Source organism: Pezoporus wallicus, unplaced genomic scaffold, assembly GCF_028554395.1.
Source record: "Pezoporus wallicus isolate ANWC-B61680 ecotype Strahan unplaced genomic scaffold, APGP_CSIRO_Pwel_v1 contig_7360, whole genome shotgun sequence".
NCBI classification, from domain to species: domain Eukaryota; kingdom Metazoa; phylum Chordata; class Aves; order Psittaciformes; family Psittacidae; genus Pezoporus; species Pezoporus wallicus.
Window position 1 is genome coordinate 189671 of NW_026639632.1, and position 19210 is coordinate 208880.

The 19210-nt window shown below is 42.3% G+C and overlaps 1 protein-coding gene across 1 annotated transcript; it reads right to left on the reverse strand.

Moving 5' to 3' along the window:
* Positions 1-1169: 1169 nt before the first annotated feature.
* On the reverse strand, positions 1170-15137 carry FEM1C (fem-1 homolog C). Its single transcript, XM_057415277.1, has 2 exons — positions 14291-15137; positions 1170-2568 (listed from the first exon to the last, which is right to left on the reverse strand). The coding sequence occupies exons 1-2, from the start codon at positions 14832-14834 to the stop codon at positions 1259-1261; spliced, it is 1854 nt and encodes a 617-aa protein (XP_057271260.1). The 5' UTR covers positions 14835-15137; the 3' UTR covers positions 1170-1258.
* Between the last annotated feature and the right edge of the window lie 4073 nt (positions 15138-19210).

The following is a 19210-nucleotide window of genomic DNA, read 5'->3' on the forward strand; positions in this document are numbered from 1 at the left end:
ATCAAGTCAAAAGAGCCCTTTCTGTTCTAAAAGCTAAGCTGTTGTGCAAATATTATAAAAATAGGTACTTTAATTAGGAGCTACATACACAACAGAACTTCTGCTTTTTGTTATGTAGAGCTGACATAGCAGAGGTGAAAAAGCCATGCAAGTATTGATAAAGACACTTAAAATGAATTAAAAAAGACACTGCTATAGAACTTTCAACACCCTGCCATACAGCCGTTTACTGTATTAGATGACGTCTAGATGCGGACAAATAAGCATCATGCCACCTACATACTTTAGTTTCTTAGATAGCTAATACTGATTTGTAAATTTTAAACTACAGCATACATTTGATCTATTTCTCATTAAAGTGTACCATTAAGTTTGAGGTTAAACTTTGAACAACTTCACATCTAGTTACATAACCAGCACAAGCAAGACATTAGTGCAAAGGGGAAGGTGTCAATTGTACATAATGAAGACTCCTCCCCTAACTGCACGATGCAATAAAACATCTTCAGATTTAAAGTTCAAGTGGACTACAAAAAGTGAGATATTCTCCCAAATTTAGAACAAATTTCCAGAGGATCAGAAGGAAAACAACCTCCGTTACAGGTCAAACCCAAATTTGGACAGCTGGTAAGTAACTCCAAAATTTATCATGCTACGAACACAGCAGTCTTGGAAAAGCTCCAAACAAACTCCAAAAATCAGCATTTAAGTTCACATTGGCCAAGTGCTGCATAGAAATATGCTCACACACAACAGTCATGTTTAAGCCAGTGCATAGAGAAGATAAAAGCACTTACGGTAGCTGCAAATGTTAACAGTCCATACAACTTGTACATTTTAGCAATGAGTCCATAGAAAAAGGAAAGAGTTAGAGTAGAAATGCTCAAGCAAAACCAAAAAGATGACCTTCCAACTGTATAAAATCCACACACTTACAGTAAAAAGATATCAGTGGAAGATACTTAACTCAGTCCCAAACACCAACAGGCAAGTAAGACCAGAATAGACAAGCCTTTGGCAGACAATTTGAAGAGTCTAAATATGGCATTACATTTCTAAATAATCCACAAAATATATTATATGGAATATTCATATTAAATACTAGGTACCCAACTCTGCAGATCTGACACTAACAATGATTTAGCCAATGAGAGCAAGATGAAGCAAGCTAAGAGAATGCTGGTGTATTGTAACAGTGCTCAAGGAAAATATTATCATGAAGTCATGCTTCAAAACCGTACTCTGGCACTCCATACTATCATCTATGGAGCAAAACAAAGTTCTCTAGTTTTTCAGGGATGTGCCCTGTGTAGCATATGTTATAATTCGCTATTACACGGGCAGCAAGACACTGCAAAGTAGTATGATTTATTGGCTGGATTAAATTTTTTGCCATTTCCTTTTCACCCAGTAAATCACTAGCAGTTTGTTTATGTGAGTTTGTGGCATCAAAGTGAGAACCTGACTCGATAAGAAGATTCATGATGTCTGGATGGTTGTTCAGTGCAGCAATGTGTAACGGACTGTTGTTATCAAAGTCTCTGACATTTACATCAGCACCACATTCCACTAGGATAGCAGTAACTTGTAGAGAGGGGAATTTACAAACTGGGTAGCGACCCACACATGTAGTTTTATTGTCAACAGCAAGGTGAAGTGGACTAAAGTTATTCTTCCCTCTAGGCTGAAGCTTAAGAAACTTGTAAATAGTCTGTTTCTTAAAATGCTCCTGTTCTGAGGTGCAAGGTACTTTCTCCAACAAGCAAATTAAATGCAAGATGATGGAAAGGGCTTTGTTCACCTGTATTGGATCAGGAGAACACTGGGTTTGTTTCATGGCCCGTTCTATTTCAAGAACACTTTTGCACAGTATACCCATGAGATCATCAAATGTGACAGTAGTGCCTAGCAGGCCTTTTGCCCTGTCCTGAAGCATGAAGGAAAAAAGTTCAGCAAACGATAGCAAACTGCTGGCTGTCATTGGGCTCAGTGGGTCAAGATTGCTCTGCTGCATGTCCAAAGCATATTTCCATAAGTTGATACAACGCTTGAAGTTTCCAGAGTCAGCATAGACAGCACCTCTGTATCTAATATAGTAGGATGTATCTGGGTGAGATGGACCAAGAATTCGTTCTCTAATTAATAGTGCTTGCATTCTCATTTCATCAGGGTCTGCAATAAGATTTTCTAGCTCTTCGGAGCTGTTTACTTCTTTAGCATAATCATATGCCATAATTAGTGTTTGCGGCACAGGTTTGCTCAGGATATTAGTCCTATCACTGTATCTCATTTCCATAGCTCGCTTCCAGTACTTCATGGCACCAAGCAGATCCCTCTTTTTGTCCACAAATGTTGCTCCTAGAAGTTCCAGGGCATTTACGCGTTCAGCCTTAGTGGTCTGCACATGCTGTGTCAGAAAGTCCACGATATTTGTATGGCCTGTCACACTAGCTGACAGCAGGGGAGTCATTCCGTAACCATCCTGTTCCATTTTAGCACAATACTTCAGAAGCATCTTCATGATCTCCAGACTTCCAGACTCCGCACAGTCATGTAACGCTGTGTTTCCTGCAGAAGAATACAATTATACAAACCAAAATCAAGCTATAGTCTGAACTTTGCACTCTAACAGTTTAAAAATAGTTTAAAAATCACCAAACATTAATAGTTAATAAAAAGGAGCTACCTGTTTTGACATCTATGGTCTATGAAGGTTTACATGACAAGTCAAAATATCCAAGATCTGATTAAGTATCAAGGCTGATAGGCAATTATACAACCCAAAACATTCTATATTATCACCTGAAAGAATTAAACAGGTCTTAAGGACCTCTTTGTCCCATTATTTCAAAAAAAGCAAACCCCACCACAATTAAAACAGAATTCCTTACTACATAAAAACCACAGGAGCAGGCAATTCCTTAAGAGTCAAGCAAGCAGGGTAAAAGACCACCTTGGCTGAACAAGGAACTCCTTATAGAGCTCAAAAGGGGAAAGAAATTGTACACTCTCTGAAAGCACATTCAATCTTTGTAGGAAGATTCAGAGCTGTGGTTCATGTATGCAAGGAGAAGATACAAAAAGACAAAGCTCAATTAGAGCTGAAACGGGCCAGTGCTGTGTTAGACAACACAAATGCTTTATGTAAGTTAATAGCAAGAGTTGTAAAGAGAAAAAAGAAATCAGACCAATATATGTTGAAGATGGTCTAATAAGTATGATAAAGTGGAGGCTTTCAATGTTTTTTCTGCCCCAGTCTTTAATAATATGGATAGACCTTGAGATGCCCAATCCCCAGAGTTGGAGGACTGAGTATGGGAACAGTGACTTTTCATTTGTGGACAACAAAATTTTAAGGGACCAGCTGTATCAGTTTAACATTCACAAGCAGAGAAGGAGCTAGCCCATGTTATGGCAGGACCTTCTCTATTGTCTACCAAAGAGTCTTGGGAGGTCCCCATTGTCTGGAAGCTAGCCAGTGTTATTCCAGTTTATAGGAAGGACATGAGGGAAGATCTAGGAAACTACAGACCCGTTAGTCTAATCTCAGTTCCTGGAAAAATTACAGCGATTATACTGGATACTATTGAAAGGCATTAAAGGACAACGCAATCATCAGTCAGCATGGAGAAGTCCTGTTTAACTGATTTGATAGCCTTCTATGATAAGGTCACCTGCCTGGTGGAAGAAGGGAAGGTGATGGCTGTACTTTTTCTGGATTTTAGTAAGGCTTCTGATGCTGCCCTCACAGCATCCTTCTGGGCAAATTGTCCAGCTCTGGAATGTGCAGGTTCACTGTGTGCTGGGTGAAGAACTGGGTGAACAGCAGGGCTCAAAGTGTTGTAGTGAATGGGGCTACCAGTGGTGTTCCTCAGGGCTTTTCTAAGGCCAGTTCTGTTCAGTATTTTTATTAATGATCTGGATCTAGTTGAACATTGTAGGTCCCTTCCAGCTAAAATATTCTGTAAGAGATTTTGTATCTGCTTTCAAGTATGAAAAAGAAACTTAAGCTGTCTCCATGTTTTCCCTTCTTCCCCTGTCAAATTTCCCTTCCTATCCCCAGAAATGATTAAAAAATAATGAGATCTATATGAAAATTAAAGTTGGGCTAACTCAGTATTGGCTTTGTGTGCCTCCATACTATACCCCCTCTTCTCTCCACCTACCAGACATTTTGATTTATGCATTTTTAAGCAATAACTGTATTACAACAGGCCCTTGATCTCAGCTGGGGCCTCTTGAGACTGCCAGTATGTTCTGAGGGAGCTGGATATTTTGCCAAGCACCAGACAAACTATTCTTAATGCTTTCTTAGGTCATTATCCCAAAGTCCTAAGTTAATTCATCTACTCCTCTGGTTAGGATTTCCACAGGCAAAAAGGGAAAAAAAAAAAAATCCAACCCAGAACCTTCAAATCCAACCCAGAACCTTCAACACACAACATCTAAGTGTCTTATCATTTACATACAGATTATTTCACATTAGCATGACATTGCAGAGTCTTTCATTTAAAGGCATTCCCTTTCTAACACTGTGTGGGAAAGTTTCTAGAAAGCACTAGTGTCACCTGTTTGAAAACCGTATTCACAGAAAATTAGAAAGCAAGCACTGGACTCCACAGTTAAATAACTTAACTATGAGGCTTCAACTAGATGAAAATTTTGCCTTTAAAATTACACAATTTATATCTACCTTGCTCTTCCATAAGGTGTTATACATTCTACAAATTCAGGCACAGCACTTTTCAGCCTTCCACTAATATTAAATTATTAAGTGAAAGCTTATGTAAAAATGCCACCCCCAATTAAAGAGATCTTGCATTAGTCCTGCAAATTGCAGTTACCTGCGCATCAGATCATCAGTTACTGTGACACTGTCAGTATGTTTCCATATTCACAAATGAGACATTCTTTATAAGGGTTCTCTGCACATTCAGATTTGGCTTTTTAAAGCTGAGAGAGAAGTTTCCTGAAACTTCCTTATTTGCATTTTTGGTAGGCTTTTCTTTTTTAAATGACAACAAGTCAGCAGTTGACAGTGTGCTTTGCTATTGTATTTCCAGTCTCTTAAGACAACTACAGTGGGTCAGGAAACAAAACCAGAAAAAAAAAAAACAAAACAGAAAAACACAGAAAATATCAGATTGTTTCATTAACAGATAGCAAGCTTCACTTGCAAAATATTCCTTTTATGAAACACTTCTAAATAGCAACCAGCAATTCTATCACTCACTAACAGGTTGAGGAAAACACCCCAAAGTGGCACCTGAAATTATCTCTTAGATCAAGATCCACAAAGTTAAAAACAGTTTGTACAATAACAAGTTTGTTAATTTGGCATCTGTATCAAATATAATTCCCTCTGTCCTTATCACACACCACAGACCAGAAAATGTCAACACCTTTAAATGCCTAACATGGGAAGATGTCAAATGCAACAAACTCACCAATGCACATACATTTTAAGTCTTTTTACTATGCTGGAGAAAGTCCAGTTGGTACGTAACTTCAGCAGACATCCTAGAACTAAGGACTGGCTGTTCCCTCAGTCCATCTGCACTTCTGCACTCAGTGATGAAGACAAAAAACAGATACATGTGGGTGCTGGCTAAGCCACCAGTTAATACAGCCATTCCAGAGTGTATTCAAGTCCATCCCGCACATCAGAGCTCCAAAACACTGGAATTAGCACCTATTTTTTTAACTTCAAGCCTGTATTTTCAACGTATTTTAAAAGTCGTGGCATAAAAGTGTACTAAAGACAAGGAAAAAGATATTTACAAAGTTCCTATATTGCTTCACATCTGCTAATACACATTTTTCTGGCTTTGACAATAGGATCACTGGCACCTATTCATATTACACGTTGTAGACCCATTGCCATATAATGCTGCTCTTGACACTCTTATTAATTACCAGCCATATATGCTATGACATATTGATACTGAAAAAATCCCACATAGATTAAGCTTGGCTATTGTCTGGGTAAATTCAGGTCCTATCCAACAGTCTACATGTCATTAATTTATAAGGCAGCTATGCAGAGCATATGGAAATATGCTTAAGACTCCACAAAATTTCAGTACTCTGTCCAACTGCATGTCCTTAGTTTAAAAAAAAATAATAAATTGTGTTTGTATTACAATTTTTGACTTTGGTTTAAGCAGCTGTTACTGACAGTATAACAGAAGTAGTGTAATTTTTTAGCTACTTATATTGTAGTATGCCTTAGAGTTAGAATAACCATAGTTATTTTAAGCCATGCACAAACCAACAACGGAAGGCCACCACCACTAATTCTTAGCGGCTGCACCTCACTTAGGTTTGACTGGATGTTACAGGTACCATTGTAAAAGCCAACAAATTTTTAGAGAGGAGATGTTGACTGTGTAGACAAATAGTTGAGAACTGCCAATCTAAAAAATAATAGAAAAAAAAAGCAAAACAAAAAAAAACCACCACCACATATACATAAACCCCAAGAAATAACAAAATTACCAGCCATCTACACATAGAAGTATATCAAGTGTGAAATTTTAGAAGAACTCAAAAGAAAAAGAAAACTTTTATCCTGCTCTATGTTTGATATATTGAGCAGGAATTGGAACAGCTCAAGTAAGTATGGCAAATCAACCATTATTCTGTAAATTAACTCACCCATTTCAGAACCACTGTATTGTCTATAGTGACAAGAATATACAGTGGCTGAACACAAATCAGCAGTTAATTTTTGTAACAAACTAAAAGCCAACACTACATCTAGTGTTATATTAAAAAAGGAAAAGGCTGGAAAACTTGATATTTCTTCTCTTTGACAAACAGTTTTCCAAGAGACATATACAAAGATGGTGGTTAAATTCCTTTTTTTTTTAAGGTGTGAATGGTTATTTCAAAGTAGGTTTCAATAAATTTGCTTAATCCAATTTTTACTTCAAAATGATCTGCATGGATTTAATTACATACAGAAAACAGTTAATATTCCAATAACACGAAAGTTTCATTGCTCTTTCACAGAAATAAAATTAGACTGGATATGTTTTGGTAGTCACAGTATTTCTCTGCTAGAAAGTGATTCCCACTATTATTAATACTCCTTACAAACTATCTGTATCACACTTTACTATTCATATTATCTAGTAACTTCCTCTGACTAAAAAAGCAACAAAGAAATGGAATAACCCTACCTTCCAAATCTTGCAAAAACAAAGTAAGAAAATAGGTATGGTCAACTGACACCATATCTTCATGTTTTATTCTTTTGTTACTTTTTAAAGTTAGTATGAACACTACACATACCTAATTCCCTAACTATCCACTGTTACCAAAGACTGATCAGAGTGAGGGTTTAGCATTCAAATTCATAATTAGGCCATTTCTTTCTATGTCAGAAGCAAATAATTCCCAAAATAGACTGGTAGCATGTGACATGGGAATGAAAGAAAATGAAGCAGTCACACAGAAAGTGACTTGAAGCCAACCAAGTACATCTATTTCTTAATACTTATAAAATGCTTGGTTTCTAAGTAGTAAAATTTATATTAAAATTTAGGTTCAATCTGACTTCATATTCAAGATGTTTAAACATAAGAGAAGAAAGATTTCATTTAAATGACTGGTCAGTATGTAAAATTACCCACGTGTATATTTTTGTAGCCTTACAAATTAAATTAGTCACTTTTATAAAGTTGTTCATGTAACATCAACTTTTTTTCCCAACAGATCACTTGAAGTACCCAAGTCTAAGAGTTTCACTGATTACAAAAAAACAGATGTATTACTATGTACACACAAACATGGACAGTGCACAGGAAAACTGCTACAGATCCCTATAAATAGTTTGCAAGACAAAGAAAAGCTAAAGGTATGTGTTTCCTTTAGAAGAAATTAAGAAAAAAATTGAGAAGAACTGCTGATCTCAGCAAGCTATTTCAATCTAGTTTCCATATGCTGTAAGGGAACAGTTGCTCTCTTGCTCACCACAGCACTTCAAAAGAAGTTGCATAATCAAGATTACCCATATAAAGCATGCTGTTCTCCATTTAATTTCAGCATGGACTCCTTTTTAGTTGAAATTATTGAATTTGTTTCTTTAAACTGTATCCTCCTTATTTACAAACATTCCTACTGAAGTGCAGTTTCCACAGCATCAAGCATGAAATATCTAAAACATGGAGTGCACTACATCATTAACACCAAATAAAAACAAACTAAAACCAACCAAACAATAAACTCAAACCAACAAAAAAAAAAAAACAAAACAAACAACAAAACACCTAAAAACCCAAACCAGAAAAAAGACCCTAAACACTTTTAGAGCAAGGGTTTATTCACTGTGTAGGGAGAAGAAAGGGGAGGCTTTAGTTTTTTTTTTGTTTGATTCTTTCCCCCTCCCCAAAACCAAATCTTTGCAAGCAGACAAGACTGGCAACCTCAGAACAGAACAAACCTTTCAGACTCCTTAATGTGTATTGCAAGAGAAAATTAATTTTTAACACAAACATAAACACTGATCATAGAGCAAAACCAAACTCTCATCTTCCTGTTTCTGGGTCTGTCAAGTCTGTACAAGTTCTTTTTCCTTTACCAGCAGGTTTGAGTGTTATGCTTTCCAGTATCCCACATAAATAACAAGACTGAAGTCTGTATGCTTTTATAGTTTCCAAAGTGGGGAAGCAAAGTCAACAAGCCTTGTCCTCCACATTATTTTACAGAATTATTCTGATCAATTACTGTCCCAGTAGAATTTAAGAACAACAAGATTTTGAATCATAGTGTTATTCTGCATTTTCAAAACCAATGAGTCCCTCCAACTGCTATGGTAGTACGGAGCACCATAAATGATGAAGAGTCAGGGCTTGAAATCAAAGGTTCCTGTGCAGTACTCAAAAGACAACTAAAGGAGCACGTAGTCCAGCAGTCCTTAGGAAATGTTCTTAATACTCAGAAGAAAAATTAGCCTTTGGACCAGCAGACTAGTCTGCTAACTGAAGAAGAGGGACAGAATTAGTGAAGACCACTAGTAAAAACCACTAATATCACCCTGACGACAAAGAGACCACATACCAAGCACCTGAGCAATGGCAACACTTAAAAGCCATGTTCAAGAAAAAAAAAACAAAACAAACCTGCCTTCCAAGTAGATAATTTTTGAAAAGAAGACTCCTTATTTCCTGCACCATTATACTCAGACCATCCTTGCTATCAGATGTGTACTTTAACTGCAGAACAAAGGGGACGAATCTCAGCTGCTACAGTCTTGTGGAAAAGGATAATGCACAACATAAATTACCAAATTGTGCACTGCTCATTTTCAAAATGCAAGATCTAAGTGTCCTGTCTGGAGTTAGAACAGAAGGCTAAGATACCTATAAACGGTCTGCATGCAAAACAGAATCACAAAAATCACAGAATGGTTTCTGTTTGAAGGGATCTTAAAGCTCATCCAGTTCCAAACCCTGCCACAGACAGGGACACCTTCCACTCGACCATGTTGCTCCAAGCCCTGTCCAACCTGGACTTGAACACTGAGGCAGACGGTGTCTCATTACCCTCACAGGGAAGATTTTTTTCCTAATGTCTAAAATCAAATCTCCTCACCTGTCAGCTTAAAGCCACTGCCCCTTGCCCCTGTCCTTACATGCTCTTGTAAAAATTCCACCTCCAGATTTCTCATAGGTCCCATTTAGGCCCTGAAAGACTGTTACAAGGTCTGCCCTGAGCCTTCTCTTCTACAAGCTGAACAAGCCCAGCTCTCTCAGCCTCTCTTCATAACAGAGGTGCTTCAGCCCTCCCATCATCCTTATAGCTTCATCTGTACTCACTCAAGCAGGTCCACGGCACTCTTGCGCTGAGGGCCCTAGAGCTGAACGCAGGTCTGCAGGTGGGGTCTCACAAGAGCAGAGGGGGGAAAAATCACCTCCCTCGAGGTGCAAGTTCCTGGGCTGCAAGTGCACACTAAAGCCAGCTCATGTTTTTCTCATCAACCAACACCTCCAAGTTCTTCTCCCCAGGGCTGCTCTCAATCCAATATCCACCCAGCCTGTATTTGCGCTTGGGATTGCCCTGACCCAGGTGCAGGACCTTGCACTTGACCTTGTTGAACTTTGGCTGGTATTGGCTCACCTCTCAAGCCTGTCAAGGTTCCTCTGGATGACATCCCTTCCCTTCAGTGTGTAAACCACATCATACAGCTTGGTGTTGATGGCAGACTTGCTGAGGGTGCATCAATCCCACTGTCCGTGTCACTAACAAAGACATTAAAATCTTGCCAGTCCCTGAGGAACCACTTGGACCTTGAGCTACTGACCACAACTCTGAGTGTGACCATCCAGCCAATTCCTTATCCACAGTAGTCCATCTGTCAAATTCCTCTCTTGACTTTAGAGACCAGGATGTCATGCACGATAGCGTCAAATGCCTTGTATAAGTTCAGGCAGACGCTGTCAGTCACCATTCCTTTATCCACCAGCACCGTGGTGGCATTAGATGGAAGGCCACCAGTTTTGTCAGGCACATTTTGCCCTTAGTGAAGCCACACTGGCTGTCACCAACCACCCCTTATAGTCCACATGCCTTAGCACAGTTTCTATAAGGTTCTGCTCCACGATCTTGCTAAGCACTGAGGTAAGACTGCCTGGCCTGTAGTTCCCCTGGTCCTCCTGTTTCCCTTTTTAAAATGAAGATTACGCTTCCCCTTCTCTGGTCAGCAGGGACTTCACCGGACTGTTATGACTTCTCAAATATGATATATGACAGCTCAACAACTACATTTGCCTTTTTTTATTACAACAATTATATGAAATAATTTATTCTAAGCATAAAATCCAACAAACACAGCCCCAGGTATATCCCCCGTGGAGCCCAGATCTGTAATTTGAAGGCCCAAGGATTGCTACCGTTACAGGTACAAGCATTTCCCTCCCTACACATAGCAGCCAAAGACTGCACAGAAACACATCAGTGAAACACTGTATTCAGGAATACAACAGTCAATTCTGAACATGGTAAGGAAGCACCACTCTTAACAGGTCACTGACAGACTTTGCAATGCAGAAGAGAAAACTGAATGCAGCTGACACAGAAAACATCCTTCTCATCCAGCACAAAGGTACGTAGGTCTGTGCTTCACTTCAGGAATTGTTCTAGAGTGAGAAATGTCCCACCCTTCTTAACCCACGTATCAGTTTCCCCCCCTCACCAACACCGTTCTTGTTACATTAAACATTTGTTAAGAACTCTTTTGTTTACATGTCTGTTGTCTACGTGCTTCATAAAAGTTTGGGGAAACTGTGAAAGTTTAGATTTAAAAAACAGAAGAAACAAAGACGACTAAAGGCTCATACTTCAAATTCAGAACCACTGGGCATCTTTTACAGTAGAGCATTTACCTACACTATGCATCTTGTTACCTCCCCTCTTCACAACCATGTCCTGTGGGACAGTGGCAGACTGACCATCTTCCTCAGTGTAGCATCTGATCTGATTCAGACTCTGAAGTCCATGAGTATCTAACTCCCTAGCTGTGCTTCTGCACTTTTGAAATAGACATTCAAGAACCTCTGCATCTGAATTTGCATAGTCCAAAACACAGCTGTGGGATTCTGCCTGTATTTTAGAAGCAGGATTTCACTGTATGTTTTCACCTGCTCTGTTACATACTCTGCCTCTGTTGTCACCCAGACTTTTAGATGTTTGTGAACTTACCCATTTTCTCATCTTTCCCTGAAACTGTCAACACTTTGAAACTTTTTCATGTCTTTTCAAGCTTTAGATTTTCCTGGGCTTTCTTCACATCTTAAAGTTCTACCTTGCAAGATTATGACCCAGTGGAAAAACAAGGAATAGTTCAAGTAATTTTGCCCACATCTTCCCTTTCTCTCTCCCTTCTTTCCCCCCTCCCTCCCCATTTTAAGAATAGTATCTGGAAAAGAAAATATACTAATCTCCCACAAGAGCACCTCTACTGAAGTTACATAGTTTTGTTTGCATAGTGTTGCCATTTTAAAACGAACCAAAACTTACAGTAACTAAAGCTTTTACATCTTCCACAGAACAGCAGGCTTCCCTGTATGTGGCCCAGGAAGGGGTCTATTTAAAAAAAATTCAGACATAATTCAGAGCAACAACTTTTCCTACTCAAGAGCAGAGCACTCAGGTTCTCTGTAACTCCCCATCACAAGGGCAGGCATGCTGTCAATTATTTAGTACACAGCAGTTGTACAGCAGGGAGTAGTACAACCTGAAAATAATACAGAGGTGGACATGACAAAATAGAATTAATCCTGTTGGAAATACTAATTTTGAAATTAATAGGTACTGAGAATGCTTGCAAAACAAAGCCACTGCAATACCCAGCATATCCAACCCAACTTTTTAAAATTTAATTTAAACAAGGATCAGTTACACTTAATGAATCTTTGCTCACTTGTGTGAGTCACACAGAAACTAAAAGAAGCAGAGGCAGGAAGGAATTAAGAGAGAAAATTCTCAGGAGTGCGTGGCTGCCACTCAGTCATCTCAGCAAAAGCAAATAACACTTATGCACAAGTGAATAAGGCCCAGTATAGTAAAGCCTACTCCACCAACACAAAATGAGGGGAGAAAATAGCTGCAGAGATATATAATTTTCTCTTTTACATCATTTAACTGCACTGCTCTGTTCACACCTATCATATAAAGGGATAGGTTTAAAGCTAAAAAGCAATACACAGTTTATATTTAGCTTGTTATTCCAAGAACCCTATCTAGAAAAATGACATTTTTATCCGATCACCAGTCCATGATGATTCATAAGCAACCGAAGGACATAAGGTTATTTATGTTTATTTTGCTCTGCCCACCTTTCTGACAAATCTGTAGTTTAGTTTTCTTTACATTAAACCCACATATCTGCATGATTTGCTGAAAGGCATATTTAACTGAACAGTTTTTCCAAGAATTACTTTCATATTTGGTATTTACCAGTATCATACAACAATCTACACCTAAATTACACTTTAACAGAAATAACTTTAAGATATAGTATACTGTTACAAATGTAATTTGCCTAAAACAGGCAGTGGAAACTGCCTTTTACACTACAAAAAGGTTTATTAGCAAGTTCATAATATAAATATCTCAAAGACAGGTGCCAGACTTTTTTCAGTGGTGCCCAGCAACCAGATGGAGAGCAATGGCCAGTAACTAAAATACAAGAAGTGTCACCTCAACACAAAGAAGAACTTACTTACATTGAGGGTGGCAGAGCACTGGACCAGTGTGGGGTCGTGGAGTCTTCCTCTCTGGAGACACTCAAAACCTGCCTGGACAAGTTCCTGTGTAACTTGCTCTGGTAGCCCTGCCTTGGCAGGGGGTTGAACCAGATGACCCCCAGAGATCCCTTCCAACCCCAATGATTCTGTGAGATATATAGATACATATATAAAATAAGCTGCTGAAGCAGAATCCTAGCTCAGTCAGCTAAAAAATTAACTGTAAACTCCAACAACGGGTATGCTTTTCAAGCAAATATCACACCCACATACAAGTCTGAGATGTAATGAAAAACAGTGTTTAAACCATGAGAGCCACATAATTATGATCACAGCAAAAATGCCAGAAATCTTCATTTTGCATGATAACACCAGGGTAACTAAACAGGCCACAGAGATATCATTTGTGATCTGCCCACCACCAGAAGTCCTTCTGTTTGGACCACAGACACCTCCAGCTTCATTACTTTAATCTTCATATATGTTTTTGTTTTCTAGCACTGAAAAAGGCCAAAAATTATTTAAGAATCTGGAGGAAAAGGACGGTAGAAAGCAAAGTGGTTATTCATTTCCAATGCAGAAAATATTTTCTCTCCTTTACGCACCTTTCCCTGTATTAGCCTTATTGCTATAGGTCAGTTTTATGTCCTGCATATCTGCTTTGTTAAGAAATAGTATAAAGAACAAGAACACATGCTCATATATTTAAATACGTTGCTACACCAACATCTATAAAGAGGAGTTCTCAGTGTGTTCATCAGGTTTTCGCACACACAAAAGTGAATTTTCATGACTGTCTTTTTAAGAATTATGGGGTTAAGATTAAAATGTGTGAATTCAGAATGAAATTATACAACCTGTGTTAGCAAAGGAGTAGACAAAAGAACAGTAAGAACATTACTAAATACACTTCACCACTTTCTCAACCACCTTATGAGACTACAAGAATATTTTTGGATGTCAGCCCCCTGAAGAAGGTTAAATGAGTAACTTCACCCTTATGCACCACAAAGGGAAAAAAAAAAACAACCCAAACTTACCTTTAACACTTCTTCGGTTAACATCAGCTCCTTTCTCAAGTAAATACTGAGCAATTTCTTTGTGGCCTTTGTAACATGAGATCATCAAGCATGTATGCCCATGACGATTGGATACTTCCAGGTCTGCTTTGTGCTCCACAAGGTACTTTACTATTTCCAGGTGACCATCAAAACAGGCAGCTCTAAGCGGCGTTGAATTTGTCAGAGTTGTGTTGTTGACAGATGCACCATGATCTAACAGACACTGAACCACCTTCAAGTGACCAGCTGCAGACGCTGCCCATAACGGCGGAGCCCCCTCAATGGTCTCACCATCAAAATTCACAGAACCCCCAACTTCTATTGATGCAGAGCAGTGGTCCAGCAAGTATTCCACCATGTCTAGATGACCGTAACGGGCTGCCATCAGAAGTGGTGTGGCACCACTGGTTTTCTCTGATATCAGTAGGGCTACCTCTTCTCTGGTTTTGCTTGCCAGCAGCTTAGAGAGGAGCCGCAGCTTGCCATCACGAGCTGCAGTAAACACTGCTGTCTTTAGATCCATCTAGTCTGCACCTCTCTGCCTCTTAAAGGACACACGCCTGCCTTTTTCAGGGTCAAAAGCTTACTAGATACACACAGCCCAAACACAGTGTCCCCAGCTTCTTCTCAGAAGTTTCATCTAGACGGGTCAACACGGAGATTCCGAACGGGGTCCTGACAAAGCACAAGCTGTCCTTGCTATGAATCTGCAAGAGAAATAATTCTGGATGTTTTCACCTCCTACTTCACAGACAAGTAACCGCAACTGTGCTTTTTCTACAGCTACACTCACTTGCTTCTGCGGTGTGCCAGTGTCCAGCCGCCTTCCCTGGGACGTCCCCAGGCAGCGCGGGCCCCTGAAGAAACCTGGGGGGGGGGGGGGTGGGGGGGGTGATCCTACCCGCCTGTTATCCATACGAGAAGAGAAATCCTCTTCTCCCTTACAGCGATAAGAGCCATGCCCCCGATTTGTTCTGAGCTGCGGCTTGAAGAGCTCCTGCTGCCCCAAGAAGCACACAGACACGTATCCACACGGGGAAAGCCACGCGAGGAAGGCACCGCGCGCCCCAGCTGAGCCTCAGAGGAGGAGAGCCTGCGCCTGCCTTTTCCCTCACTACCAGCTCCCGCCCGCCCAGAGGATCCCGGCCCTCCTCAACAAGAAACCCCTCCCGCACCCCCTCCCCTCAGCGGTCCTTCAAGGACCACCGCGACCTCCCCGCCCACGCGGGCCTGCGTATTACCTTCCCAGGACGCTACCGGCGGGCCTACGCCCGCCCTGGATCCAACTCCTCCATAACAGCCGCCCCCCATCACCCACAACCAGCCCTGCTCTAGGGGGCGGTGCAGCACCGCCTCTTGGGCGCAACAGAGACCAATCCGAAAAGGGCGCGGGCGCCCGCCAGCCAATCGCAGCGGGGCTGTGGGCGGGACTACGCCGCCGCTCAAGCGCTTGTAGGGCGCGGCGGATAGCCACCAGCAGGGGAGATCGATCTCCGCGGCGCGCCCACTGCAGGGCGGGGCTTGCTCTAGGGGCGGGGCTTGCTCTAGAGGCGGGGCTTGCCCTAGGGGCGGGGCTTGCTCTACGGGCGGGGCTTGCTCTACGGGCGGGGCTTGCTCTACGGGCGGGGCTTGCTCTACGGGCGGGGCTTGCTCCGGGGCGCGGCTGGTGGATTCCGCGGAACATGTTTGCTGTGAAGGCTGCAGAGCGGGGAAGCTGCGCTTGTCGCTCCCGTGGCAGTGTTCAGGGCCGCGGTGGACGGATCTTGGAGCAACCTGATCTACCGGAAGGTGACCCTGCCTGTGGCAGCAAGGTTGGAATTGGGTGAGCTTAAGGTCCTTTCCCACCAAAACCATTCTATCTTCAAGCTTCAGAAAGGAGGGACACCATACACACAAACTTGGAGAACACCAGTGGACATTAATGGTCAGTCACTTGGAAATCAATTTGCAATGTGACCTAGTAGCCTCTCCACCACCAAAAAAAACCTAAAAAACATCACCAACAAAGAGAAAACATTCAATTTGCAATTTTATGTACAAAATCACAGTATCATAGCCTAGGTTGCTGTTTGTCCCTTTTAGCAAGCTGGTTCGTAGGTTTGTGATTGTTTTGTCCACAGACCTCAGAACCAGAAAGATGAAAACCGAGTGATGAGGATTTAGAGAAGAACAAAATGATTAAGGAGTTGGTGGTATTAATTTGAAGAATGGGGTTGATTGAAGAATAGGGTTGTAAATAAGTAACTTCAAGGACATTAGGCTCTGTTAGCAACTATAGAGAAAAGGAAATTACTAAGATGAGCTTTGCCAGAACCCGCTGGTGGTGATATGACAACGATCCTAAAACAAAGTGATGAAGAAATAAACACCAGGGGACACAAAGCCCACTACCACATTTTAGTGTGCATGTAGGAGGCATTCTCTAAAAATATGATGTAATGTATGTAACCTAACGAATATGTATGTTTAAGGACAATATAATCACAGCCTGGTTGATGCTTGGATGAGACATGCTAGGAGGAGCGATCCCCATGTCTCCTGTTACCACAATAAAGAATACCAGCTTGTCAACTTAAACAGTGTTGTCGAGTTCCTGGAGATTTCTCTGAATCAATTTGGCACCACAGATGGGACCCTTTCTGCTTGGCTGCAGGACCCGCTGAGGACAGGGCTCCCGAGGGCCCCCAGGACAGATTTCCCTGGAGGGACCCCTTGACTCACTCAGATCACTGCAGGAGCAGACAAGGACCATGACTATCATTGTAAAGGTATTCTTTTGCTTGCTTTATTTTATGGCATTCCGTAAGGCATAGGAGACATCCTATGCAGGAACACCGATTAATGTTCCATAAGGCGTAGGAGACGTCCAATGCAGGAACATGGGAACATGGTTAATATTCCATAAGGAGTACACAGGAATAAGAAAGTCTTCTGTAAATCAGGATAGAAAAATCTCATAGATAAAGGCACATACCCAGCTGCTAGCATCTGTTTGGTATACAGGTGTACATTCTGAATTGTTCTGTGAGGCATACGAGACGTCATATGCGGGAATGTCCTGGATTCAGCAGTAGCAGTCATGTTTTTTCCTTTGTGTTAACTGGTGCAGTGCTGTGTTTTGACTTCTAGCTTGAGAACAGTGTTGGTGAAGCCGATGTTTTCGGTTGTTGCTAAGTGATGTTTACCCTGACCAAGGACTCTGTGAGGCTCATGCTCTGCCAGGGAGGAGGGGAAGCTGTGAGGAAGCAGAGACAGGACACATGACCCAAACTGACCAAAGAGGTATTCCATACCACAGCACGTCATGCCCAGGATATAACTGGGAGTTAGCCGGAAGGGCTGGGAGACTGCAGGGTTGGAGGAGGTATCGGTCGGAGCTTGGTCGGGCTTGGGGGGCGAGTTATCGGTCAGCTGGTGCTGAGGTGTTGTATTCTCTTCCCTTGTTATTTCCTTTATCATTATTATCATTGGTGGTAGCAGTAGTGATTTGTGTTATACCTTAGTTACTAAACTGTTCTTACCTCAACCCGTGGGAGTTGCATTCTTTTCGATTCTCCTCTCCGTCCCTCCGAGAGCAGGGGGAGGGCAAGAAAGGGGGGGAAGTGAGCGAACGAATTACCTGACTGGGTTTAAACCACGACAGTTCTTTTTGGCGCCCAACGTGGGGCACGAAGGGTTGAGATAACGACAGATCTGACCAGATTAATAGTCACTCATCACAATGGCGATTTATTGGCTCTCAGAGTTGTTCTTGTTGATCTCACAGCTTCAGAATGTTGTAACTTCTGTAGAGCCGGTATTTGCTGTGTTGGTGTTTATCAAGTGTGGGGCCTGGGCTAAGGTTCTTGTCTCACTGTGCTTTATGGCAATGGCTTGTAATATGGGTGGGCTCCAGCAGCAGGGCGGGACGGACGTGGCCGTGGACTTGTACCTGGCCTTCCGGCTGCTCGTCACCGTCCTGGCCCTCGCCCTACTCTCCATCTTCGTGAGGCTGCGGGGAGACGAGGGGGAGCGTCCCCGGGAGCAGGCGGCAGCCGAACCGGCCCGGGAGAGCGGCCCCGGGGACCAAGCGGCGGCGGGAGCGGGGCCGGAGGCCGCGAGGGGACGGCTGCCGGTGGAGGAGGTCGGGGAGATCGAGGAGCAGAAGGAAGCGGCTGCCGAGCAGCGGGAGAAGGCGGCGGAGGAGCCGAGCCCCCCGGAGAAGCCGAGCCCCGCGGAGGAGCCGAGCCCCGCGGCCGAGCCCAGCCCCGCGACGGCCGAGAGCATCCCCCGGAAGCCGCCCGCCGAGCCCCAGGAGGATGCAGGAGACCACGCAGCATTTCCCAGCAAGGCAGAGGAGGAAGAGCTGGACTCAGGAAAAGAGAAGCTGGCGGTGGGAGAGCCGGCAAGCACAGCAGCTACACCAGCCCCAGTGACAAGTACAGCAGCATCAACTGAGAGTTCTGAAGGTTTTGAATGGCCTTTGGGTATCCTTGGGACCTGCCTGCTGATTGTGATGGCGATCAGCATGTTGGCACACACACAGGCTGTGTTCTACCCACAACCATTTTGTCTGATCTCAAAAGTTAAGCAGAGTCAGGTTTGGGTCTTGTCTGGGGTTAGACAACAATATAGGGAGACCAAGAGATTTTCCCCAAGGCTGGACAGTCATGAGTGGCAGGGTGTATGGGACAGTATGGGCAAGTATCTAGTCCACTGGGCCCCTCCAGTGCTTTGGAAGCATCGGAGATGGAAGGCAGCTGTATGGAGTCCCCAGCAACAAGCTGCAGAAACTGCTGAAGGGGACAGTGAATTATTTTGAGCCTGGTGGGCCCATGGCACTTCAGGCCATCAGAGCAGAGATGCAACATAGAGATGGACTCATGATCAAGGGGTGGACTTAGCAATGGACACTATTGC

Coding starts and splice junctions, on each gene's coding strand:
- FEM1C (XM_057415277.1), bottom strand. CDS start 14,834: ATGGATCTAAAGACAGCAGTGTTTACTGCAGCTCGTGATGGCAAGCTG. Junction 2,569..14,290: donor TAACCGAAGAAGTGTTAAAG/GTAAGTTTGGGT, acceptor ATTCTTCTGCAG/GAAACACAGCGTTACATGAC.